We start from the raw sequence: 24,617 nt of genomic DNA, 5'->3' as shown, positions 1-24,617 counted from the left end.
ATTATAATGGTTTGATATGGTCCGAAATTTGGACAATGATCACTTTTGTCCACAAAATCTGGCACGTCCAGCTGCAATCACATAAAGATGTCAGAATCGTTGCATTTTTATAGGTTAGTCAGAAATGTCACTTTTATGTTGGCAGATTCTCCTTTTTATCCAAGAATCAGGACTTAAAAGGGAAAATTCCCAACGGGTTTTCTTCTCAGAATTCTCAAGTGGTTTTATAGGATTGGTTGTATTGTCACTTTATTCTGTAGAAGAAGAATAATCCAGAATTCGGAGAAAATAGTCCGAATTCGGAGAATAAAGTGACCCTTTTGTTTGTTTGCTGACCGGTCCCGATCCCCTTGAATAGGATCCAAAGACACTTTGGCGTCATAATGATGTGGCGCACGCTCTGTTCTTTTTATCGCGCCTTGAAAAAAGCTGGGGCCGCCGCATCAAAGAGGGGGCGACTTCAAAGAAGCGGGTGGCGCGTTAGTACGTAAACGCGCTACGTATGCGGAGTCTGGCCGGCTTTGAGGACAGCATCTGTTGGGTGACAGGTGGAGACCATTGGAATCAAGAAAAAGCCCAAAAGTCAGTGACACGCCGCACACCTGCTGCGGGCCGCCGGCTACGCCGCTGCCGGGCCGGCGCACGCAAACGGCATGTGGCGTATCCACGCCGCCCGCTTTTGGGCCAGACTTGGGACAAAGGACTCAACGGGACTCACCCCAAGTCCTTCCTAGTTTCACTTCTCGGATGACGCGTTTAGAAAAGACACCTGAGAACGCCACCGCAAAAGTACCATTCAACTCGTTTTAAGTCGGCGTTTCATCAGAAGTCGCGAAAGGGGGACAGATTTTCACGACGGCAACGAGGGCACGTTAGCTTAGCCGCTAATTTTGCCCGTTTTGTCGCCGAGGGAACGGGAAGCGGCAATCGAGATTCGGAGAAGTGCTCCGCGGCAAGGGAAATGATCCGGCGCCGGATTCAGACGTGGGAAGGGTACACCTGGTCCCGAATGGAAAAAATGCCATAGGGCATGAAGCTGTGGGATGATGAAAAGTGCGCGCGCGTGTGAGCGGGCGCTCTCCTGATAGCGCTTCTATTTCGGAGCGACATTTCTGGGCTATCTGCCTTTCGCTTTCGCATCCGTTCCGTTGACGGCTTGAGAATAAAAAGGGCGCGAGCAAAACGCTCGGACGCGCTTGCGCGCTCCAGAAAGTGTCAAGCTTGCGGTCGGTCACGCGACGCTCGCCAACAAAGGGAAACTTTGTCGACGACTCTTCGGTGTGAATGGTGGGACTAGTTTTTAGAAGGACCCCCACCCACCCACACACACACCACTCACATCATCTATGCATGTTAGTAGTGCGTTTTTTTTTTGTTTTTTTTAGCTCAGGAGCAAGAGCAAACAAAAAAAAAAGTGATAGGGAGTGAGTGGAGAGGGAAGGGGGGGAGGTGGAGCGGAGGAGGTGCCAAAGATTTTTATATACTGTACCAGTGTAAAAATGGATGCTCGCCAACGTGTGTAAAGTGTTCTTCATGTATAAATATATGTATGTATATATGTATCCTGTATATATTTAATTACTATTATTATTGTTATTACTTTTATTACTATATTGTGATTGAAAAAGTTTGAAAATATTTCATTAATTGAGGGTGCGCCTTATATATGGAAAGGTTTCAAAATATGCCATTAATTGAGGGTGCGCCTTATAGTGCGGAAAATATGGTATATATTAAGATTGGATTGGTGCGGCTCACTCGGGATATGATTTTTCTGCATGTGTCACGCAAGCTAAATGGGCTCAATGAAACCACGTTTGGCAAATTACCGCTATACCCAAACATAAATACTCATTATATTTGATCATAAGACAATGTTAGTCTCATCACTTAAAAACACATTTAGAGAATGACAAGAAATGGCAACGTATCTCTAATCAGTGTGTATTTGAAAGGAAAAATGTTTTAACAAAAAAGGGTGCAAATTGCATCGCAACAAAAAAAAAACATGAACAAACACGAATGTCATTTCCAAATGTATGAATATGCATAATGAGCCAAGCGAAAAACCGCACTCAGCATTTCAAATGGGTCAGTTTGACCCCCAACTCAGGAGGGTTTAAGTGCTTGCACAGACAAGCAGCGGCAACACCTTGAGTGCTGGATTCCGCACATTTCTCCCCAACACCCAAGGACATGTTTATCCGTCTCACCCGCAAATTACAGGGTGGGGATGGGGGGTGCTTTGGGGAGATGGGTTCAGGTGTAAGCGAACAGCTGGCGGCCACCAAATAAGGGGGTGCTGCTGGACACGCGGCATGGGGGTCAAGGCCCGAGAGCGCTTGTTTACAGCTGAAATATAGAGGAGCTGGCTTGAAAAAAAAAAAAGCAATTTCTCTCTCGTTTTGCGGTTTGTTTACACCGACGGCTGAAAATCATGAAGCAGAGCGCATTCAAAGAGAAACGGAGCACAAATATTTGGATCTTTTACAGCCAATTAGTGCTGCGCATTTCGATTTTCTCTGCAACGTCCCCGAAGCGTGTGGCGATGCTGGAAGATGCCAAAGGATAGCTGGAGCCATTTCATTCATGCTCCGAAACGCTCACACACCCACAAAATACATTTACATTTCAAATGGTTGAGGAAATGCTTTCCATGGATGGCACGGATATTCGGTCCTATGGCGCCCTCTGTAGGGCGATTAGGGAGCAAAATGATTTGCGTGTGAGACGGATTACAAACTTTTTATTCAACGAAATGTACCTCGTTAAAAACTCACACACAAACCTTAAGTCTTCCAAGTAAGCACCGCAATGATCAAAATTGTGATATTGTAGTGCAATATGCCAGATCAAAAACTAGATAAACATATGGAAGTCTATTTTACAGAAGTCCCCACCAAAATGGGAATTCTATTTTATGCTTAAAATGTGAAACGTCCTTGAAGGAAGATCGGCTTGCCGATTCGTAGGATTGCCCTCGTGAGAATTCTGACAACTCAGAGGTCACAATTGTGTTTGTCAAAAAAAAAAAAAAAAGTCAAAATGAGAACCGTGTTGAATCCAAATTGTTACTTTGAACATGAGAGCGAAGAGGGGATTCACACTATTATCGGAATTCCCAGTGAGACGTCTTGTAAATGTGTCTCCACTAGTGAGAATTCGCTTGATGCCGAGCGTTGCGTTAAAACGCGACGGCATCGTTGATGCTGCGCTACTATTTTTGTCCTCTAGATGGCAGCCAGGTTGCGAAGCGCCAGACAAGGTCATCGCTCTACAATGAGGCTCGCGGATTCATTTTCGACAATTTGCTACAAGTGGCATCGCCAACCAATCATTTTCACAATTTATTCATATTTTTTCATCATAACGGAGCTCACGTTTTCATCATGTGCGTCATGTCTTAAGTTCCGGTCAATCCAATAAGACGGCGGTCCAAACGCAGCACAGCAGGAAAAAAAGATATGACATCATTTCATTCCTCCAGAAGCTTTATTTAAACACTTTTCTTGTTTGCTGCTGCAACCTGTCAAGCAAGAGAAAAGACAGCGTCGTCACCGTTTTTCATAGGTTCACCCCCCCATGGAGCTTCTGTATCAAATGATCACAATGCACATGTCTTAAACGCATGACAGAAAATGACAAACATAACATCCAATTTGCGCAAAACTTAACAGCTTCAAACAGAATGTCTCAAACATTTGTCAAAAGGGTAATGCTGAGTAAAAATAACAGAGTATTTCTGATGCGTGTGATTTAAATGGGAAAAAGTCAACATTCCCTGTTGAAAAAATGTTTTGAATTCTCGCTGGTTTTCAGTCTACTTTTGCATTTTCCTGCAGACGTCGGCTTTTTCTTTTGAGATGAAAAAAAAAGACCTTGATTAAAGCCCGTCTTTTGAGACAAATTCTGGTCACTGTAGTGCTAAATAGAACAAATGACGCCTGTGTTCAATTGCTCGTTTTCCATTTTTGTGGAGGTACGTCTTCACTGTGACAGAAATTTGCTCTACGTTTCACATTAGCAACTAGCATGGTTAGCGAGCGCTCGCTTGTTCGCTGTCACCTGCGTATTTGCCCATCCTGAAATTGCGCAGACCGCGACCACGGTCCCAAAACGAAGTATCCTTCAACCGCGGCATTAAGCGTATTTTGAAGCAGACGGCGTGCGCCATCTGCGCTCGTGTTCGCCATTATGCCCGCGCGTCAAAATAGGGTACCCGTCCTTGGGAAGCGCCCTAACTTCAGGTGATCAAACTGAGCACTTTTTCCATCTCCGCGCGTTCATCGCACTTGACGGGCGAGCGCAAAGGCGCATTCCAAACCGGCCAAGACAGGGGAGCAACCTTGAGGACTCGGCGCCGAGCGTGCCGACAAGCACGGCGTAGTGCAATCCGCTCGGCGGGCGGGTCACGCAACATGCCCCCCGCCAATTTGTGTGTGGGGCGGGCGCTCATTAGCACGGGTAAACAAGAAGAAGGCGCCATACGGCGGCGTCGCCGAGCATAAAACGCCCTCCGCGCGTCTCCCCTCTTTACCCTTGGATTATTACAATGCCGCTCGCTGCTTTCCCCCTCCCGGTTGCCGACAAGGCCCGAGGGTGACGCGCGACAACTCACTTGGCTGACAGCTAACATTTGCTCAAGGACATGAGCGCCATTAAAGTAGTTGCATCATATTCCAAGATGAGCTTCCAGCACGAGACAGTTCTAAACAAGATGTCGCGGGCCGCCGAGACAACAGGTTTTGACGGCAAAGCAATTCTACTTGTGGTGGTTTTTGGGGCCGCTGCAATCGATCACCCGAAAACCGCTTTGCTCAATGTCCTCAAATTGTGGGGAGTGCCCTTCCCTTCCCTTCCATGTCATGCCAAGCATGACGCCGGGGAACGGGTTTCGCTTTTGCCAAGTTTTGGAAATGCACCTCCACGGCAGCAGGTGGTGCACTCACTGTCTGTGCAGGAGGTAAGAACTTTTTTAATTGATAAATTTATTCATTATTATATTTCTAAAAATTGATTTTAATATATTTATCGAACTGATAAAGACATTGATGAACGTGACTTAAAAATAAAGTGTTTTAAGCCTTCCTCTTTAGCTTAAAAACAAACATATTGGCGCTCCTTGTGTTCAAGTTTGCAAATGGGTCTAGTTTAAAAGGCATAACATTTTTTTTTTAGGAACGTAAACCCCCACGATAAACAAGGGTTCGGTTACACGCAGCTGTAGAATAACCAGTAATTGACGTAGCCAAAGCTGAAGCACGCCGAGAAGTATAAAAGTGGTACCCTTTGGGAATCGGTACACAAGAAGTGTCAGTTTCAAGATGGTTGGAGAATACATCAGCCCAACCTTTAGCGGGATTGACGTCTATTCAATTTTGTATCTTCATTAAAAAAAAAAAAAAAAGACCAGATCAGATTTGAGTTAATAACAGTCATGGAAGCATGGCTAAACTTAGCAGGTAACACTAATTAGATTCTGCTCAACAGCAGCTTTTGAAGCATTTCCAGAAAATAACCTTGCGGCAACCTTGACTGTTTATATGCGCTAAGTGCCATAATCAAAGCACGAAAAGGCTTAATGGCTGTTTTGTTCAGCTGCTTTGATTTGTGCGGGGAGCATAAGGTGACTCCCAAGCAGGGAGCTGCTATTCACAAAACTCACATTGAGGGAATGTAAACACCAAGAGGAAACTTTTTCAGGGGAAAATGCTTGCTCACCTGCCCGGCGATTCTGTCCAGGTCTCTGGTTCCCTGGGAGGTTACTCTGCGACCGCTGGCAGAGAAGAGATTGGGAGATTAAAATGTGACAAACCTCATCACATCAGAGTTTAAAATGATATATCAAAAATAATGACAAGATTCTTCTTTTTTTTAAAATTCTGACCATTAAGACGTCTTGTCTCAATTCTCGAGAAATCATGAAACCAAATAAGGTTAAAATTCCTACCTTGAACCGAGAATTCTTAATAGTGAGAATGGTGACAAGTGAGAATTCTGACTTAATTTATGAATGATAATTCTAACAATAAATGTTATTCTCAGAATTCTCACTTTAACACTCGGGTGACTTATTCTGGGAATGAAATCAGAGTCTCTCAAGTCAGCTTTCTCACTTTATTCTCAGGAGTCCTTAAATTGAAATCAGGTTTTTCACTCAAATTAAAACGGCATTCATTGAAAGAGAAAACGTCAGAATTCTGGGCATAAAGTTGAGAATTCTGACTTGGATAGAATCTTGAGAAGTGAGAATCCTCCCAAACTTTTTTTCTTCTTCACTAGCACTAATCCTCTTCTATTGGCCACTTACCCATTGGGGTCCTTCTCAATCATTTTGAGCAGCTCCAGGGCCTGCAGCACTTTGCGGGCCACGTTCTTGGATCCGACGCTGTAGTGGGCGGGACACACGCCGTTCCTATTGCGGCCTCCGTAGATCTTGGTCATGGAGCCCACGCCGGCTCCCCCGCGGAGGTACAGGTGCCTAACTGTGGAGGCTATGTGGGCCCAGGCGAACAATTAAAAACACGACACACACCTCCTGCTGTAATAGGGTAAGATGGACTTCACCTACCGGCTCTGATGTAGAACCAGTTCTCATCACAGGGGGCTAACTCCTTGTGCTTGCCTAGCTTAACGAGGTCCACCCAGTCAGGCACTTTCAGCTTTCCTGACCTAACCAATAAATAAATCACATTTAACTTCAACGACAGAAGGTCATTCCGTGGCCTTCATTTGTAATGGCTGGGTGTTTCCGTTATAAGGGAAGCATTAATTACAAATGTTTCGCTGTGTTGTGTGAAAAAAACAACCTGGGCCACCTGAAGAAATGTACCCACATCAAAATGAGTGGAAAACAATATCACTTGTAAAACCTACTCAGGAGCACACGAGCATCATCGAAAGTCAATCGTTTCAGAAATGTGTGACGTGCAAATGTTTATACTCATAATTTGGAGATTTAGAAAAAGGACAAGCAAGCTGGCAGCAGTCACTCATCTGCAACGGACTCGTTTTCAAACAATAGCAAGTGCTGTTTACACGAATTGCTTACTTCTTCAGGAAGGCAGCCAGTGCAGTGACGAACTCCTGCTGGTTGACGTCTTTCACGGTGACACCTGGCATCTTCAAACACAAATACAGCGTTTTCAATGTCGGTGTTATAAGACATTTGCACAAGCTCCATGACACACAAACTGTCATGCATAGATCTGAGTGAGAGACGTCCAATTATTATCGGTGTATACTAAATAGCATGCACATTTTCAACATTTAAATCAACGTAAGTATAGTTGTTCTGATAAAATTGCAAGTTTGAATAACGATTGGAAACACGTATATTTTGGTTTGGCGTGTTTAACCGGCATAAGCTACATGTGTCGCTAGCCCCGTTAGCATGACGGATTTATTCTTAACAGCGCAGCGTAACAACAAACTGCCTTATTTAATAGACACCGTCCCTAGTTGGAGACCCGATAAGCTGAAAGACATATATGAAAAGCGTAAGCGCAAACGAATTTATTGTAATACGGAGCCGGGCTAGCAGGCCACGACGCGGCGGCATGGGAGCCGCCATTTTTTTGGAGAAGCGATGCACACAGGCGACTACGCTCTAAAAACTCATACACGCTCGATGTTATCATACACACATGCTCGAATCGAAAGAAATTGTTTATTGCGGTAGTTTAAATCCACGCTAGACGGCTATGTGGCGGTATATATGACTGAAATAACCATAATAAAACGGGAATGGAAACGCGTAGCTCCTACCTTGCTTGTGGACAGCGAAGGGAAAGAGGAGGCGAAGGGGTTTCCGATGCGTCTTCACACGGGCAAAATCTCGCCAAGTCACGCGAGGACACGTTCAAGTGACAAAAGGAAGTCATTGAATTGCAGTTACTGTAATTGGTTTCATTTTTAGAAATATTCTGTTACTGATTACAGTTCAAGAAATTATTCAGAATATAAATACTGCAAACAACATTTTCAATATGTATGTAAATTGTTTTTAGCTCATAGTTTTACTATTCATGACAAAATTAATATTATTATAATTATAGTATAATATTATTATACATAAATAAAATATAAAATAGTATATTATATTTTATACATACATAGATTAAATGTATATTTTAAGTTTTTTTTAACTAATATCTATTTGGGTATTTGTTTTCTTACAAGAACTTAACTTTGGATAAGGTGTTTAACTATGGCTTTAATTTACCCTTTTTAATATGTTTGTTAATTTTTAACTCGTGGTTTTACTATTTATGATGAAAATAAGCTATTGTTCAATATAAATCAAATATAACATAAATTCAATGTCTAAGTCTTTTTAAATAATATATATTTGAGTATTTTTTTCTTATAAGCACTGAACTAGTGGGTAAGGTGTTTATTTATGGATTTAATTTAGGTATTAAATTAGCAAATAGAGTTTTAAACTTTAGTTATGCTGGACGGGCTTCTGAGAATCGGGCCAAGAGTTCCAAAAACCACTCGAGGGAGATCGTCGAGCATAAATTTAGGTAAGTTCTATCTATAAACCCCCCAATGGCCAAATTATTTTTTGGCTGGAATCAAAAATTGGCCGCCACTGCTGCTTGGGACTTAACCCTTCAGCAATTCAAGAGTAGAATCTTTTTTGAAAGCTATTTCTCCGCTTGAGTGAGGATTCCAAGCCAAAAACGGTCAAGCCTCCAGTTCCTTCCAATCTCGCATTTATGAAAACATAAACAGCTAAATTCCCCTCGCAAATAATTTTCATTTTCTTGTCTGCTGGCTTTAGCGCTTTTGGATTTGTCGCCTTTGCGTCGTTGCATGTTATGTATTATTAAACGAGCCATCCAATATCACGCTGGAGACTATATATACAGTATTTTTGGGAGGGGGTGAATTATCCGTGCGCCATGCATCCATCTCACGCTAATTTACAGAAACGGCCTTTTGATATTCTTCATCATCTTTATCTGCGCCGAGTCAGACACACTTCCAAAAGCGTTCAAACAGTTTGCTTTTACAGATGTGTGCGTATGTGGGGATCATTTGCATATTTCCCAGCCTGGCAGAGGTGGCGGCGTTGCCCTTTGCACATCTTGAACAGAAAGGGCAGCCATGATACAACATTTACACAATTGATATGTTTGCACAGACAGGGGAGAGAGATATGAAGCACCTGGAGCTTTATAAATCAGCTTCGCTCTGTCACACACACTTTTAGAGAGGGGGGGGGCATTTATAAATGCGCCCATAAAAGGAGGACAAGTCTTAGACCGAAGTTAATCACCGTTTGTCGCTGCCAAAGGTAACGTGCACCTTTTTCATTTTGGACCCACAAATCAGTTGAGCTTAATTAATACATGCAGCCAATGAAATCACAGGAAACCGCGCCGGGACTTCATGCATCACTTTCTCGTTTGCCTTTGTGAGAAATCTGTAAGTTACGCAGCTGGAAGAGCTAATTTCGTCCGGGTTAATAAGAGAGAGTGATTGGCAACACCTACCGCTGACAAAAGGTCAGGTAATTACTGTACATCTGAATGGACAGGTGGCCTATACTGTAGGTCAGTGGTTGTCCAATGGGGGTACGAGTACCCCTGGGGTGACGGGAAGGCACTTCAGAGGGGGTACGTGAAATAACAAGGTTTCAGCAGGTATATGCAAATCTAACTTTATGATTTTTAACTGTGTGTCAGGAACAAAATATTTTCAAATGAAGAGCAAATCAATGGGAACACGATGAATCTGTGTAACGTTTTATATTGACTCCCTAATGCAAATCATGTGACTATTTTAAAGTTGTAATGTGATTTAATGTTTTTATACGTCGTGACGGGGAGAGTGCATTTGTCTTTCAAATTCAGAGCAAATGAGTAAACTACATATATATATATATATATATATATATATATATATATATATATATATATATATATATATATATATATATATATATATATATATATATATATATATATATATATATGTTGTTTTTTTTTTAACAGGGCAAACCAATTCCCCTTCATTTATTTGATTTTGAACAGTTGATTCCAACTTTCTACAAATGTTTGAACTTTGAGAGTGTTCAAAGAGAAAAATATGAAAAAATATTCACGCCTGATAAAAGTGCATTAAGTGTAAGTTTTGGGGTTTCAAAATACTTGGACATGCAGTATAATTATAATAAATAAATAAATAACAAGCCACATGGCAGCCAAACTCCGCCTCCGTCTTGGAACCCTTTTCACATTGAAATCCGGGAGGCAGCGCAAAACAAACAAAACAGCGCAAAGCGGGAGGAGGAAATGTGACAGAATTTTTGTTCCGGGGGCAGACAAAACGGCAGGGGGCGGGAGAATATATTTGAGCGCTGGAAAGAAGGCCAGAGAAAAGGTCACCCGATGCGGCCACTGAGAATGTGAGCGCCATGCAAACACACTTTTCACCGCCGTTATTCACTTTTCACATTACGTACTGGGAGAGACGTTCATAAAAATGATATCGTAGCATTCGCATTCGTCGGCGCACTTTCCCGCTTAATGCTGTGTTGTATGACAATATTCATGTTTTGCTGGCTACTTTGTGAATTTTGTCCAGTACAGCGGTGGGTTGAAATAAATTCTGAATAACAATATCTAGCTTTGTAAGTCCAGTCCTGGAACTTTTCCGACATAGCTTCTTAACACATCATTTCCAGGATTTTGCGGCGTCAACAAGTCTCATGAGACTTGATGAAGTCTCGAGAGACACGTTGAAGTCTTTATTTTGTTGCCTAATTTTTTTCAAGCTCTCTTAATTTGAAAAGGAAATTGCATTGTTCCTCTCACACCCTTAAAAAGCAAGAGATTTAATTTGCTAGACATTCTTTTACAATCTACAAAATGAACGTACAGTCACTTGAACATTTGCTTTAACGGTGGATTGCCCCCTGGCGGCGAGTAGAAAAACTGCAGATAAACCGCAATGGGTGATTTGAGCTGCAGGGCTCAAATCATGAGAAAAAAGTTGCGGCTTATAGTCCGAAAATCCCAGTAATATTTTGTTGAATTTCATCTTATTCGGGGTGGGGTTACGCCAGAAACTTCAGTCCTGTATCTTTTCTGACACACCTTGTAAATATTTTGCGGGGTCATGCAGAAGTTTGCCATTGACTCATTTGAGGTCACTGACGTATTTGAGGTCAAAAATACATTTAAGATCTATGTCTTTAAAATCCATAGCCGTCAATGGCAGTGAAAGCGTTTATCGGTATTAGTCGCTAGCTAACAACATAAAGAAAAATCCAAAATTATTTCAAGGTTTCCACTTCAGCTTGATTCCTTTTTTCTGGTTTGCCTCCAGGCATGGAGTTCCTGTGGCTGTACTCGCTTTGCCAGTGCACCGTGTCGGTGGCGGTGATCGTGGCCAGCGTGAGATTGTGCATGGCGGCGAGCGTGAGCCGTCAGCGCGGGAGCGTTTCCCGCTGCCTGGGCCTGTGCCTGGGCTGGGTGGGCGCCATCGGGGGCGCGCTGGAGATCCCCGTCGTCGTCTTCCTCAACCTGCGCACCCCGCAGTGCTTGTACACGTGCATCACCCTGGTGTGCTGCCCCCTGCTGGTCAGGCAGTTCACCATGTGCCTGCTGCTGCTGCTCACCTTGGACCGCCACCTGCGGCGTCACTGGCCCGCCAGGTGAGTCCGGCTTGACAAACGCGTATTTATAATCGAGCCAAAAAAGGACGCAAGATGCTGACATTGAATACAAAAATTAATTGACCATTAAATAATCAGTTACCATTAAATAATCAAACAAAATCATTAATCAAATAAATGTTTATGTAATGTAATTTAAAAAAAATAATATATATATGTATACAGTATATATGTATACTGTATAAAATGTATACTGTATAAAACTTTAAAACAACAGTTTCAGATTTATTATTCTTTTTGTAATACTGTCCAGAACAGTACAAATATTACGATCAATCATAATCACAAAACAAACAAAAGCCTTTCATCGATCGAAGAAAAAAAAATTCTACCCATTTTCGTACTTATAAAAATTCCTCGCCGGATGGCGGGCCAGAACCGGCCCGCGGGCCGCAGTTTTGACCCCCCGAGCGCCTTTGGAGCGGCGTGAAAACGGACGGTAAACACGCGGGAGGCCGGAATGGCCAAAAGCTCTCTCCGGCTGCTCTTTGCCGTAAACGGAGAAAATCGATATGAAGCGGGCGGAAAAAAAAGGCTGTAAACATGGCGAGATGCGTCACGTGGGAGCCAACGCGGTACATCAAAACAGAGCGCTCAGCGCTACCGGGACTCTGGACCTTGTTGTTGCAGGCGCGCCAACTCGGATAAAAGGTGAGTAGATATGAAAAAGCCCAAACGCGTTTGATTGACGGCAACATGATTTTTTTCCTTTAGCGGAAGACTGCTTCTTTTTTTTTTTCCTCCGGCTGTCAAATGGAATTCTTTGAATACGTTTAGAAATGGAGGTCGGAGTACCATGTTGTTCTTTTGGATTTTAAAGTGAGCAACAAAGCAGTTAAAAAAAAAAAGGACAACAAAACGATATTTACTACAAGAAAAGGACATGCTCGTTTTGCTTTCTTCCAACGATGTGGTCAAGTGGACTTGATGCGAGTCCGGACCCGACTCCGGACTCACAACTCCATTCCTAATTTTTACGCCAAACGCAGAAATAAATCAGCTAAATTTTCAGGATCCAAAGCAATATTTGCCATATTTGAAAAGTTTTTGAATTCTGACGGTTAAATTCCAACCCGCGGTGCGCTGAAAGTTTTTAAGATCGAAATGTAACATAAAATAAAGCGATCACGGGTGTCAAAATCCAGTCCTCAAAGGCGGGTATCCTGCAAGTTTTCTGGGTTTTCTCTCGCCGGCATACCTGCTTCAAATTCAGGCTTGAAAATCATTTGAATCAGGTGGGTTTGAAAGAGACGGTTGGAAAAGCTGCATGATACCTGCCCTCCAGGACTGGAGTTTCACACCCGCGATCCAAATAAACACTTGATCGGTTAACCTGATCGGTCCATCGATCCGTCTGGCAGTCCGTCGCTCACGTAGGTCGGGGTGGGTGGCTCTGCCGGTCCATCCGCCCATCCAATACCGTAGTCCGTCTTAGTTGATGTGCCTTCAATTTTGCGCCCATCCCTACAAATCTCTCAAACTCCAGTCCTCGAGTGCCGGTATCCTGCACGTTTTCCATTCTTTGCTGATTCAAACGATCGGGATCATTTTTGGCAGAGCTTGCCGATAATCGCTCGTATCAGGCGTATTAGGAGGGAAACCTGGAAAACAGGCAGGATACCGGCCCTCGAGGACTGGAGTTTGAGAGTAACACTTTAAACGGAAAACGGAATTTGAAGAAGGGTGAAGCGGGGTCAAACAAACAGACGTGCGTTCGGAGGTCCAACGGAGGTCTTCGGTCTTAGGTCCAGAGTCGATCGGTCTGACCCGAATCATGGACGTGTCGCGTCCGCCCGCAGATACTCGGCTCTGGTGACCCGCCAGCGAGCCTTGTGCGTGGTCCTCCTGTGCTGGATGGCTTCCGTCCTGACCTCCTTCGGTCAGTTCATCAGTTCCGACTTCCTGGACGGTTGGGGCAGGGGGGGCCAAGACCAGCACGCGGCGGACCTCGGGCCGGACGGCAACGGGACCGCGCCCTCGCCCGGTCTCCGCCCTCTCCCGAAATCCCGCGTGGTCATCGGGAAGCACCTTCCTTACGGGGGCTTCCTGTCCAAGTTTTACACGGAGGACCTTGGGAATTTCACCTACGCGGAGATTCACAGCAGCCACTGGGGCGTTTGCGCCCCCGACACCATCCTCAGCCCGCGCTTCTTGGTCTTCGTCCACGGGACGGCCGTCTTCATGCTCCCCTTGCTTTTCCTGCTCTCGCTTTACCTGGACGTTCACCGCAAGAAGCCCAAGCGCTTCAGTCAGTCGGACGCCTCCGAGCACGAGGCGCCGAGGCGCCGCTCTCTGGCGCTGTCCGTCTCCTCCTTAGTTGTGCTCTGCCTGCCGCTCCAAATCATCCACGCCGTCTCGCTCTCGGCCCCCGGCGCCGCCCCCCCCTCCTGGGTTCACGCCGCCGCCGTGTTCTTCTTCCAGTTGTACGGTCTGGTGCCCCAGGTGCTCTTCACGCCGGGCGGAGAAGACGAGCGCGGCGAGGGGGCGGCTTTCGCGCTCTCCGCTCTTCCGCAGGGGGCGGCGCCGCCCGCGGGGAAGTCCGTCCGGAAGGCCCTGTGCCACGTGACTCACGCCGCTCCCTGGGCCTCCGCCAAAAACTCGTTGAAAGCAAAAGTGTGTCCTGAGGTTTGACGTCCCAAGGTTCCTCAGATTTGCCAGGAAGAGGTCTGAGGTCGAAAACTTTCTCTTTAAGAATATAGTTACCGTAATACCCCAACTAAAAGACAGCGTTTTTTATTTTTCCAGAAACGAAGGCCAAAATACAAGTCGACCTCGCTTATCAGTCGAACATTAATTCAATGTGGGTGATTTTTAGGGTGACGGGAAAATGACTTATCCGATTGTTTTGTTGACGTTCCCTTTAGCGAAGCTCCATCTAGTGGATGCATAACGCAACCACAGCCATTACTGTAGCTTCTACTTTTGCGCCTTATAATGCGGTGCGCCCTATATATGAAACTGGATTTAAAATAGGCCGTTCACTGAAGGTGCGTCTTAAAATCCGGTGCGCCTTATCGTGCGCAAAATATGGTGGGGATGGGAAAATGATGCAGCTTCTATTCTATGCGCCTTATAATGCGTTGAGCCTGACACATGAAAATAGTTTTAAAATAGGCCATTCTTTGAAGGTGCGCCATATAACCCGGTACGCCCTATAGTGCGGAAAACACGGTATTTGTCCGCAGTGAAGCAGAGAAAAATATTGGATATTACAGGAACAATCCCCATGTTGAAAGTAGCAGCTTCACAGAGAATAAACAGCGATTTGCTATTAGTTTGTCGTTTGTTTGAACCAATTAACCTCACGCGCAGATGCCAGCAACGGAAAAGGCCACTCGATTACGGCAAATGTCAGCCCGAGAACGGATCCTCCCCGCGATGAAGGCAATCCCCGCGGCAGATGTGGCTTCCGCCGCCGCGGCCCGACTTTCCCGTTTCCCGCCAAGACGGCCGGCCGCAACGCGTGTGAGTGACGGCGTTTAATTAAATATTCGCTAATAACGCTACGGTCCAGAGAGGATGTGGCATTCTAAAGGAGGAGAACATAATTAACCCGCTTTTGACACAGTCTTCATGGCTGTTTTGATTACCAGTTGTAAATACAAGGCGGCGCTTTTTTGTAATGAAAAAACAGTGGCGGCCCGGCTCCCGCTAATTGGATTGTTCATCTCCAAACGCCATTGATGTATAGACTGGAGAAAACATGAAAAACAAAATGTATTCTCTTCTTGACTTGTGCTGCTTGTGGAGGCTTTTTTCATTCTTTCCTTTGTCATGTTCCTCTTTTGTGTTGAGAGGGTGAATTTTTATGTATTTATTTTATCATCATTATTATTGTGCTTTCATGTTTACTGGCCACTTTTCGAATCATTCTGGATGATTACGATGTTAATGGAAAAAAAATAAACCAAGCAAGCACCTATTTAAATGTTTCATTTGTTAAAAACCAATCCTGTGGAAAATATGTAGAAAAAAAAAATTCGTTGCGGGTGCATAACTTGCTAAAAAGATCATCCAGAACAGAAGAGAAAAACAACCAGGAAAATATTTTTCAAGGACAAATGATACTTTTAAAAATGCATTTTTCACAAGCTGTAAACTGAATGCAACATGTAAATATATATATATATATATATATATATATATATATATATATATATATATATATATATATATATATATATATATATATATATATTTTTTTTTTTTTTTTTTTACAAAAATGGCAGGTGAATTAAGAGTCAAGTAATTATTTATGTACAAAAATAATCTTTAGGTACTAGAAGTAATATCATTGACTATGTAAGATGCCGTAATGAATTATTTTACTTAATTACTTTAGGGTATCAATTACTAGGTAATCTATTATTTAGGTAATGAGTACAAAATTTATAAATTCGTCAAATTTACCTTAGGAAGTAACTAAAGTAATGCATTACTTTAATGTGTAATGAAACTGATTGTTTTAGTGCTTTTTTTTTTGCCATTTTTTTTAAACTACTTCAGCCAAAAACCTGAAAAAAAAATCATGATAAATTTCAAACAAGCACCCGGGATTTCGTGTTTAGATTCTTGAAAAAAACAAAAACAAAATCGTAAAATTACGTCTTCGGGATTACCAAATCATTTCAACATTTAGCTGATTATCAAGTTTTTAAAACGACGAGCAAATGGAGATCATTCGATTTATTAGGCGCGTATTAGCCACACCTGCCAATTCAAAACTCCCATTTCTCAAATGCGGAGGTACAACGCTCCTGTGTTGTATCTCATTAGGCCGCGTAAGCGTACCCAATAAAGCGCGGCCCATTTGTTTACCCCCTTTCGAGCGAAATCTGCAAAGGGGTTCAAAGTATAGATGGTTCCGTTTCCTCCGTCGATTGTTCCGTCTGCTTCCCTATTACGCCCCCGCGCGCTCGCGTGGACGCCACTTGAAACACCTCGCCGCATCCCGCCGTCTAAATCAGTCAGCGAGAGGCGCAAAGCCATAAAACGCAAAGACGTCGGGACGGAACGCGGCGCCGTGTTTACCGCGAGTCATCCATATGAAATAGGAGGCTCGTAAAGGGGAACCTTGGGCGACGGGCGCAAACAATTGCTCACGGGAGCGAACGAGGCGTCGATGAACCTGACGTTGTCATTATCGGCCGCGTTATGCCGCCCGCGCCGGATGCCATAAACTCAGCCGGGAATATGCTTCTGCTCCTTGTCAGGCTCGCTCACGTCTATCGATCGGGCTCGTCGACGCCCGCGCCGCTCCGCTCGCCGCCGTTCAATCACGTCCGAAAAGCCCACCGGCCGTTACGGTCGAAGACGCCGGAACGGCCCAGCGCGTAAAGCCTAACTGCCCAAATACCGCACGCATTTTTGTTGGGTTCAAGCAACCTAGAACATCGGATGAAGAACAAACAGGAAGGAGGGCGGCTACATTTTGATTCCTCACGAGGAGAGCGGACCTTGCATTCCGGTTACAGATGCTTTCCGCTCCTCGTGTATCCATTTGGGTTGGCCCTAGGTACAAAAGCCGTTTTTGCCTCGAAGAGTTGGGGGAGACATCTGGCAACAATGTAAACGATCAGTTTATGTTTTGGTCTTCATTTTTAGGAAAAAAGTGCGTCTTACATTTGAGGAACTACGGTCGTCTTCCGTTTGTTTTCCTTGATTTGACAATTTATCTGGTGACGCGAGACAACTTTTTAATCGTGATTTTGACTTTAACAGTAGTTAGCGACGCCGTTTTTTTTTTCATGCCAACGTTGTCCGCTTTGACGGCCAACAAAAGGCCCGTGTTTGCCTTTTGATGAACCATCCATCACGCTCGTCCCGATAGGATCGTCTCCCTTCAAAAAACATCATAATAAAGTCCGGACGCGCCCGCCGCCGCCGCCGCCGCCGCCAGTCCATTACTTTGATTGCCGCTTGACAATCTTCCTTTATGACGGAGCGGCACCAAAAGCCGCCATTGATCCGTCGCCCCGGCGACCTGAGATCGGGCCCCGCCCCCGTCTTTCGCGGGCGAGCCGGGCGCCCCTCCACGGAATCGGCTATCGATCGGCCGCCACTTTCCCGTCCGTGGCAGATGTATTTGGGCTTCTCTATCTTCTTCTCGCAGCTTTATGATTCATTAGCGGCACGCCGCTTCCATCTGCTTTGTTTACCCGCCGCGCTCAAGCACGCCTTTATCTTCAGCCTTCAGCGCGCACGGCTCGCTTATTCCCCATCGATTTCATCGCGCGCCCCGTCTCCCGTCGGCGCGGAAAAACAGCACCTGCTAATTCCGCGCTAAGCGCTAGCAAAAGCAAAACACGTGGCGGTTACTTTTTCAATCTTTTTTTTTTTTTTATTTTCTCGTGCTTTGTAGCTTTCCCCTATAAAGAAATCGTTAGCTATATATCAACAATGACACATGGACACGAAAAAAAAAAACAAACGTTGAAAGGAAGCCGAGGCGACGACAGGTTGCGACAGGGGAGGACATTTTGGCGGGAAACTGCGGGAGAAAAGAAGACATCAACCGCTCTACAGTAGGATTCAAAACAAAGCGTGAGAAGTGTACATTTCTTTTTACATTTACAATCGTCATAATAACAACGTCAATAATAATAATAATAATAATAATAATAATGATAAGAACAGGAACTTGAACAACAATCATATTTGTTCAAACAAGAATAATTCATTTAAAAAAATCAGTAAGACCTCCGGTTTCTACGCGGGAGTATTAGGGCTACACTCATGAAAAAAAAAAAAAAAAAAAACCCCCGACAAAAAATGACAGGAAATCTCAAGCATGAAAATTGCGAGTGAAAGCAGTTGGATTTTTCCCACAGTAAGTGCAAGTGCTCAAAACAATTTTTTTTCAGGAATTTTATCCAAGTAAATAAACATTTTCAGAGTAAAGTTGTAATTTTTTTCCCCAAGAATAAAAAAAAAGGTCATGCAATTTCAGAATTAGACTGTGAAATTAGCCAAATTGTCAAATAAAAAGAAACAAAAAAAAGTCAAATTTGAGAATAAGTTATACAGACATTGTAATATTTTGATAAAACATGAAAAAAATGCTCATTTCAAATGAAAAAAGGAAAAAAAGCATAATTTTATATCCGCTTTTTAGACACTTTACAATGAATACAATATTCATGCACTTAAACAAGAGTAATGCATGAGAATGACAGAACATTAAAAAATGTTTTCTCCAAGTAAATGAACATGATCACAATCAAGTTGGAAAATAATACAAGAAAAAACTTCAAGAGTGAATCATTTTACAGAGCGAGATTAACTCAAACGCCCTCTCACAATCCTATCAAAAGTAAGTGCAATATTGGGGGAAAAAAATATTATTTGGGGAAAAAATCCGACTAGGGAAATAATGAGTGTAATAATGTGTGTGTGTGTGTGTACAGAAAAAAACATGTCTGAAAAAATATAATCTCATGAGACTAAAAACTAGTCTTTTTTTTAACTCATTCAATGCCAAGGATGTATTTTCACGTTTTCTTAAGAGTCCAGATTTCCATATTTAAGTATCGATTCAATACTCAAGTATCTGGAAGTGAAAGTCCTTCCAGTACATATCGATTTAATACTTAGGTATCTGGGTTTTAAAACGTAAAGAAACGTCCCTGGCGTTGAATGAGTAAATGTGGGATTGAAAAAAAAAAGTCTGGAATTTGCGTTCATATATTAATAAATATTCCAGAAAAAAAATACAAATTTACACAAAAATGATGACTTCTTTTCTGGTTTATGATATTTTTCTTTTCAGTGTGCCCTAATACGCCTTTGTAGATTTCTGATAAAGACATTTTTTTTTCTTTCTTTTTTTTTTTTTCTTTAAAGTTCACTGGACAGTAGTTTGTTCGGCTTTACGCCTCTATCGGCTAATATTCAGTGTTAGTATAGTATATTTTCATAATGCAATAGTAAACAGTGTTCTTCTCTCTTAAAAGTTTAATTTACGCGTTTGCTGTTTTTTTTTTATACAAAGGAATTCTGAGATATGTATACTCGCTTTGTCAATATGTTTACATGTAGATCAATGTGTGTGTGTGTGTGTGTGTGTATAAGCGTTCAAAAATCGACGCCATCCAAGCTTTATGTTCTTGCCCCCCCACCCACCAAATGAAGACTTCTAAACCTTTTTGATCCCCTTCAATGACGCTGGGAAATAATGAAGTTGCGAGAGTCATATTCCTTTTGTTAAGCCTTTGACAGGAGCGACTGATTCGTTTTAAAAGTTATATGACTATATACCAAACAATATTGTTTTTTTTTTAAATACTGTTCCGATTGATGACTTTTTTTGTTCGTACTGCATCTTGAAATAATCATTTGAGTTCCCTTGTCTGTGGTGTGGATTTATTTCATCCACAATTTGAGAAAAAAATTGTCAAAAATACTCCGATCAACTTTTAGACAACTTTACACCCCCTAATTGATGGGCGGAGGCTGGCTCTATCTCTATGACAAATACTAAAACAACCCCCCCCCCCCCCCCCCCACCTAGAAGATTTGTTTTCCGTCTTGGAGGCAGCACTTCCTGCACACTAGCATATGCACAGAGCGCCAAAAAACACTCGCGTCCTTTCCTGCCAATTAAAGTCCGAGCCGATTTCTTGGCGTCGACGGATGTCGCTTAGCTTATTTAGTAGCGTGCATGGGGGGACGCGAAGCGCGGCCACTTATTTTCCTCTGGTTATTCCCTCCCGCTCTTTCGTCTCATTTCCTATCCTCTGTTTTTCTACCCTTACCCACGTACAGAAAAGCATATTGCGCGGGCCCTCATTGGATTTATTGTGTGTTACGCTTTTCCCGGGTGTGTGTCGTGTGTGGATGAGGTGTGACCGGGGGCGGGGCGGGGGCGCGGGGGTAAGGTCGGAGGTCGACGAGCGGGCTACAGTAGGTACTCCTTCTTGCCCTGGCTGGCGTCGTTGCCGTTGAGGAAGGCCTCCTGCACTTCGCCGTGTTCGTCCAAGCCGCTGGCCTCGTGGGTAAGGTAGGAGCCTGGGTGAGGTGGGAGGGAGGGAGGGAGGGAGGGAGGGAGGGGGGAGGGGAGGTTAGCGAGAGTGAGATAGACGGAAAGAGAGAGGGAGTGACAGCGCAAACGAGAGAGAGGGAGAAAGGTAGGTGGTGGACAGAGAGAAAAAGAGACACAGAGGGGAGGTAGAGAGAAGGGGTGAGAAACAGGAGGGCCGAGGGAGGGGGGGTGGACAGAGAATGAATGAGAAAGGAAGGGTGGAAAGAGAGGGAGAAGGGAAGGAGAGAGAAAAAGAACGAGCAAGAGTAAAAGCAGTGAGAGAGTGCAAGAGACGGAGCGATGCGGGAGAGAGGGCGAGACAGAAGGTGAGTGTGAGGGAGAGGAAGAGTGAGCAAGAAAGCGAGGGCGAGGGAAAGCGAGAGAGCGAGAAAGAGAGAGGGTGAGAGACAAAGCAAGTGGAAAAGAGTGACAAAGTGGGAGGAGAGTGAAAGAGGATTATAGAGAGGGAGTGTGTGAGAGAGAAAGAGAAATGGAGAAAGAAAGCAAGAGAGAGGGAGGAGATTGAGAGAGAGAGGGCAAGAGGCAGTGAGTGTGAGAGAGAGAGTGAGAGAGACAGGGCAAGAGGCAGAACAAGTGTGAGAGAGCAAGAGAGGGAGGGAGAGAGGGAGGGAGAGTGAGAGGGAGCGTGAGAGAGGGAGAGAAAGGGCAAAATAATGCAAGAAAGTGAGAGAGGGGGAGTGTCAGAGCGAAAGCGCGTGAGCGAGGTGTTAGAGAGGTTGACGAGACACAGCAAGTGAGAAAGAGGGAGCGTGAGAGAGGGAGAAAAAAAAGCATGAAGATGCGAGAGTGTGTGAAAGAGAAGGCGAGTGAGGGGAGGACAGTGAGAGAGGAGAGTCAGAGCAAGAGAAAAAAAGAGAGAGCAGGAGAGAAAGAAAAAAGAGAGCCAACGATAGGAGACAGCAGAGAGAGAGTGTATGTGAGAGCCCAAGAGCGAGCGAGAGAGAGGGATTGAGAGACCAAGAGAGAGAGGGCGACAAAGAGAGAGATAGAGAGGAGGTGAATGAGCGTGAGAGAGAGGGCGAGACAGAGGGAGAGAGCTCGCGCGTGAGAGAGGGGGGGCCGACGAAAGCGTCCGGACGACGCGCCGCGCGGGAACGGAAGCCCAGCCGGAGCTCGGCTCTACCCGCCCGCCAGCCCGCCCGCCCGCCCGCCCGCCGGGTTAATGGATTAGTTTTTCCGCCTTCTCGGCTCAGTACCAAGCCAGGATGGGCTCTCGGGTGCGGTACGAGCCTTGGGCGTGGTCCAAGGAAGGAAAGGGGGCGGGCACACACACGGCACGCCAGGTTAGCGCAAAAGGACAAGGGACAACTAGCCAAACCCTCGCGCTAACGTGCTAAAGGCCCGGCCCGACTTGTGTTACCGTGACAACGGTGCCGTTACAAGCTTGCCACTCTTGAGTAGTTACCGATACCAAGTGCTGATACCAGTGAGCGTTTCGATAAAGGAGGACGAGTGAGTGAGTGAGTGAGTGAGTGAGTGAGCGAGTGAGTGAGTGAGTGAGCGAGCGAGTGAGTAAACTCATGTTAAACACACCTACTTGTCTTTGTGTATATGAAAGGATCCCTTTATCATTTACAAAAGTATTGGATTGTTTTTGTGGAAATGGGGGGGCAGTTTTATCATTCATAATTGTGAGTGAGTGAGCGAGTGAGTGAGTAAACTCATGTTAAACACATATACTTGTCTTTGTGTATATGAAAGGACCCCTTCATAATTTACAAAAGTATTGGATTGTAATTGTGGAAATGGGGGGGCAGTTTTTAAGATTTATAATTGTGAGTGAGTGAGCGAGTGAGTGAGTAAACTCATGTTAAACACATATACATATTCTTTGTGTATATGAAAGCACCCCTTCATAATTTAGAAAAGTAAATGAGTGAATACGCGAATGGCAGAGAAGATGTTAGCACTATGCCTTTGTGCATTAATAAACAAATACAATATTTGTTACATGTGTGAAATTTGAGACAGACATACTTGTATTATTGGAAATGTTTCATAATTCATAAACATGGGTGTGAGCGAGTGAGTGAGTAGATGGACTGATGATACACACACATACTCGTATTCGTGTATACGGAAGGACAGCCGCGTAATATAAACGACGTGAATAGCAGATGCTCGTGCCGGACGCGAGTTGCCAATTTTTTCCACATATGTTAAGACAGATGCTTACTTTGCATGTCCATAAACGGACACATACACCAAACGCAATGCAGTGACAGGCGTCCACAGATCAATCTTAAAAACGCAAGACGACCAACTATTTTTGGTCACGTTTTGCATCAGTAACGTAAATGCGTCCCCTCGGTGTCATGGCGCATCTATCGCTTGATAATTCCAACGTATGCTGCTTTTGGCATGGGGAACGCTAATGCTTGGCGTGTGTTTTACCTTTCTGGCGTACGGAGCACCAGATGGTCACGATGAGCACGCAGATGACGGTGAAAACCAGCAGGGCCAGCACGCCGCCGATCACCGCGTAGGGTACGGCGCTGTGAGTCTCCACCACTGCGCCGGGATCTGTGCGAGCACGCGTCGGCTGCCGGTAAGTCAACTGAAGTGGTACTTTTCAAAACAAACTTCCCGAATTGCAATCGAAAAAAGAAGAAGCGGGTTTTTAAAAAAAAAATCTAAATCAAATTTTCTATTAGGGGAAATAATGTTCAGTATGGAAACTTACTGTAGTCCCTTGAAAAAAAAAAAGCAACTTTTTTTTATGTTATTATTTATTATTTATTTATTTTAATACATTATTGTTAACAGTAAAAAACATTTTTCGGAATAAATGTTTTCTGTTTTTCTAATGATTTGAAAAAAAAAACAAAAAAAAAACCCTCCCAAAGCAGGGTTAAAACGATTAAAAAAAAAAAAAATTGTACAAAAAAAACAAAACAAAAACATCTTGGAAAAGCAGAAACTTCTGTTTTTCGAAAAAAAAAAAAATCCTTTTAAGGAAGACCTATTTTTTACCATACCATAATGTCTGATTGATCAAACTTTGCAAGGCCATTTGTGGTGATATTTCTAGACGTATGTCATTCAGCAACTCCAGAAGATAACCCATGGAAAAAATAAGTTGCTTCATCTTCCCATTCATTTGCTCCATCTAGTGGATGCACAATGCACCCGCAGCCACAATTGAGCCTTCTATTCTATGCGCCTTATAATACGGTGCGCCCTATATATGAAAACACTTTTAATATAGGCCGTTCATTGAAATTATAATACGGGAAATACTCTAGTGATGGGAAAATAACTTTTGCGATTGTTCTATTGACCGTTACGGTAATTATCCTAAGTAAGAATAGGGCAAAACTCGGATTCTAAAAAATCGAATCTTGAAGTTATCATCCAAATTTTTGGCCTTCATTTTCTGGGAAAGAGTCCATCTTATATTTATGGAATTACGGCGTATTTGCAGCAGAACCCCCGTTCGTATCTCACATGCCCCCTAAAGTGCCATCGGAGAAGCACCGCTATGAAGTATGAAGGAGGCCGAGTTTTGCGAGCGGAGGGCGGTCTGAATAGACAAAGAGAAAAAAGCCATAAAAGCGAGCCAAGGAAGAAAAAAGGGAGGCAGAGAGCAGCGGGTGTGGGCAGACGGCAGATAAAAAGTCGATATCTTCCACCCGAGTTACATTATCACCTCTCATCACTCCCCCAGCCGCACCCTCGCCGACAGCATGCTTGAGAAATCAGGACAGTGAATGAAGCCAGAGATTTAAAAAAATAAAAAAAAATTCCAGGCTGAGCACCTGGGATGAGAGCCCAATGCATTTTCAATGAGAAAATTTTGCAAGGTGTTTTTGCACCCCCCCGCCCCGCAGCCGCCCGCCCGGGAAATGGAATCGACCGCTTAAGATGAGTGCGGAGAGATAAAGAAGT

The 24,617-nt window shown here is 43.9% G+C and overlaps 3 protein-coding genes across 5 annotated transcripts in view; 1 reads left to right on the top strand and 2 right to left on the bottom strand.

Annotated features, from left to right (window-relative positions):
* Positions 1–3,473: 3,473 nt before the first annotated feature.
* On the bottom strand, positions 3,474–7,848 carry rps19 (ribosomal protein S19). The gene is made up of 6 exons (XM_088411904.1): positions 7,768–7,848; positions 7,052–7,122; positions 6,572–6,672; positions 6,311–6,494; positions 5,722–5,776; positions 3,474–3,526 (listed from the first exon to the last, which is right to left on the bottom strand). The coding sequence occupies exons 2-6, from the start codon at positions 7,120–7,122 to the stop codon at positions 3,497–3,499; spliced, it is 441 nt and encodes a 146-aa protein (XP_088268030.1). The 5' UTR covers positions 7,768–7,848; the 3' UTR covers positions 3,474–3,496.
* Positions 7,849–11,342: 3,494 nt separating this feature from the next.
* LOC148425987 (adenosine receptor A1) lies at positions 11,343–15,611 on the top strand. Its single transcript, XM_088411040.1, has 2 exons — positions 11,343–11,668; positions 13,489–15,611. The coding sequence occupies exons 1-2, from the start codon at positions 11,343–11,345 to the stop codon at positions 14,318–14,320; spliced, it is 1,158 nt and encodes a 385-aa protein (XP_088267166.1). The 3' UTR covers positions 14,321–15,611.
* Positions 15,612–20,195: 4,584 nt separating this feature from the next.
* The window catches only part of cadm4 (cell adhesion molecule 4), a 159,046-nt gene continuing 154,624 nt past the window's right edge, over positions 20,196–24,617 (bottom strand). For all 3 annotated transcript variants that reach the window (XM_088411163.1, XM_088411162.1, XM_088411164.1), the window contains 2 exons: positions 23,124–23,252; positions 20,196–20,695 (listed from right to left, as the gene is read on the bottom strand). In XM_088411163.1, coding sequence (XP_088267289.1) covers positions 20,586–20,695; positions 23,124–23,252 — 239 coding nt within the window. In that variant the 3' untranslated portion in view covers positions 20,196–20,585. The remainder of the gene's footprint in view (positions 20,696–23,123; positions 23,253–24,617) is intronic.

This window comes from Hippichthys cyanospilos, chromosome 3, assembly GCF_059441005.1.
Source record: "Hippichthys cyanospilos isolate Australia breed blue-spotted pipefish chromosome 3, RoL_Hcya_1.0, whole genome shotgun sequence".
Taxonomy (NCBI): domain Eukaryota; kingdom Metazoa; phylum Chordata; class Actinopteri; order Syngnathiformes; family Syngnathidae; genus Hippichthys; species Hippichthys cyanospilos.
This window is presented reverse-complemented; position numbering and strand designations above follow the sequence as displayed.

What these genes read in the sequence shown, in the direction of transcription:
- LOC148425987 (XM_088411040.1), top strand. Translation starts at nt 11,343, where the DNA reads ATGGAGTTCCTGTGGCTGTACTCGCTTTGCCAGTGCACCGTGTCGGTG. An exon ending in CGGCGTCACTGGCCCGCCAG is followed by an intron (nt 11,669 to 13,488) that starts GTGAGTCCGGCT and finishes GTCCGCCCGCAG; the next exon opens with ATACTCGGCTCTGGTGACCC.
- rps19 (XM_088411904.1), bottom strand. Translation starts at nt 7,122, where the DNA reads ATGCCAGGTGTCACCGTGAAAGACGTCAACCAGCAGGAGTTCGTCACT. An exon ending in CTGGTTCTACATCAGAGCCG is followed by an intron (nt 6,495 to 6,571) that starts GTAGGTGAAGTC and finishes GGGCCCACATAG; the next exon opens with CCTCCACAGTTAGGCACCTG. An exon ending in TGGACAGAATCGCCGGGCAG is followed by an intron (nt 3,527 to 5,721) that starts GTGAGCAAGCAT and finishes CTTGCTTGACAG; the next exon opens with GTTGCAGCAGCAAACAAGAA.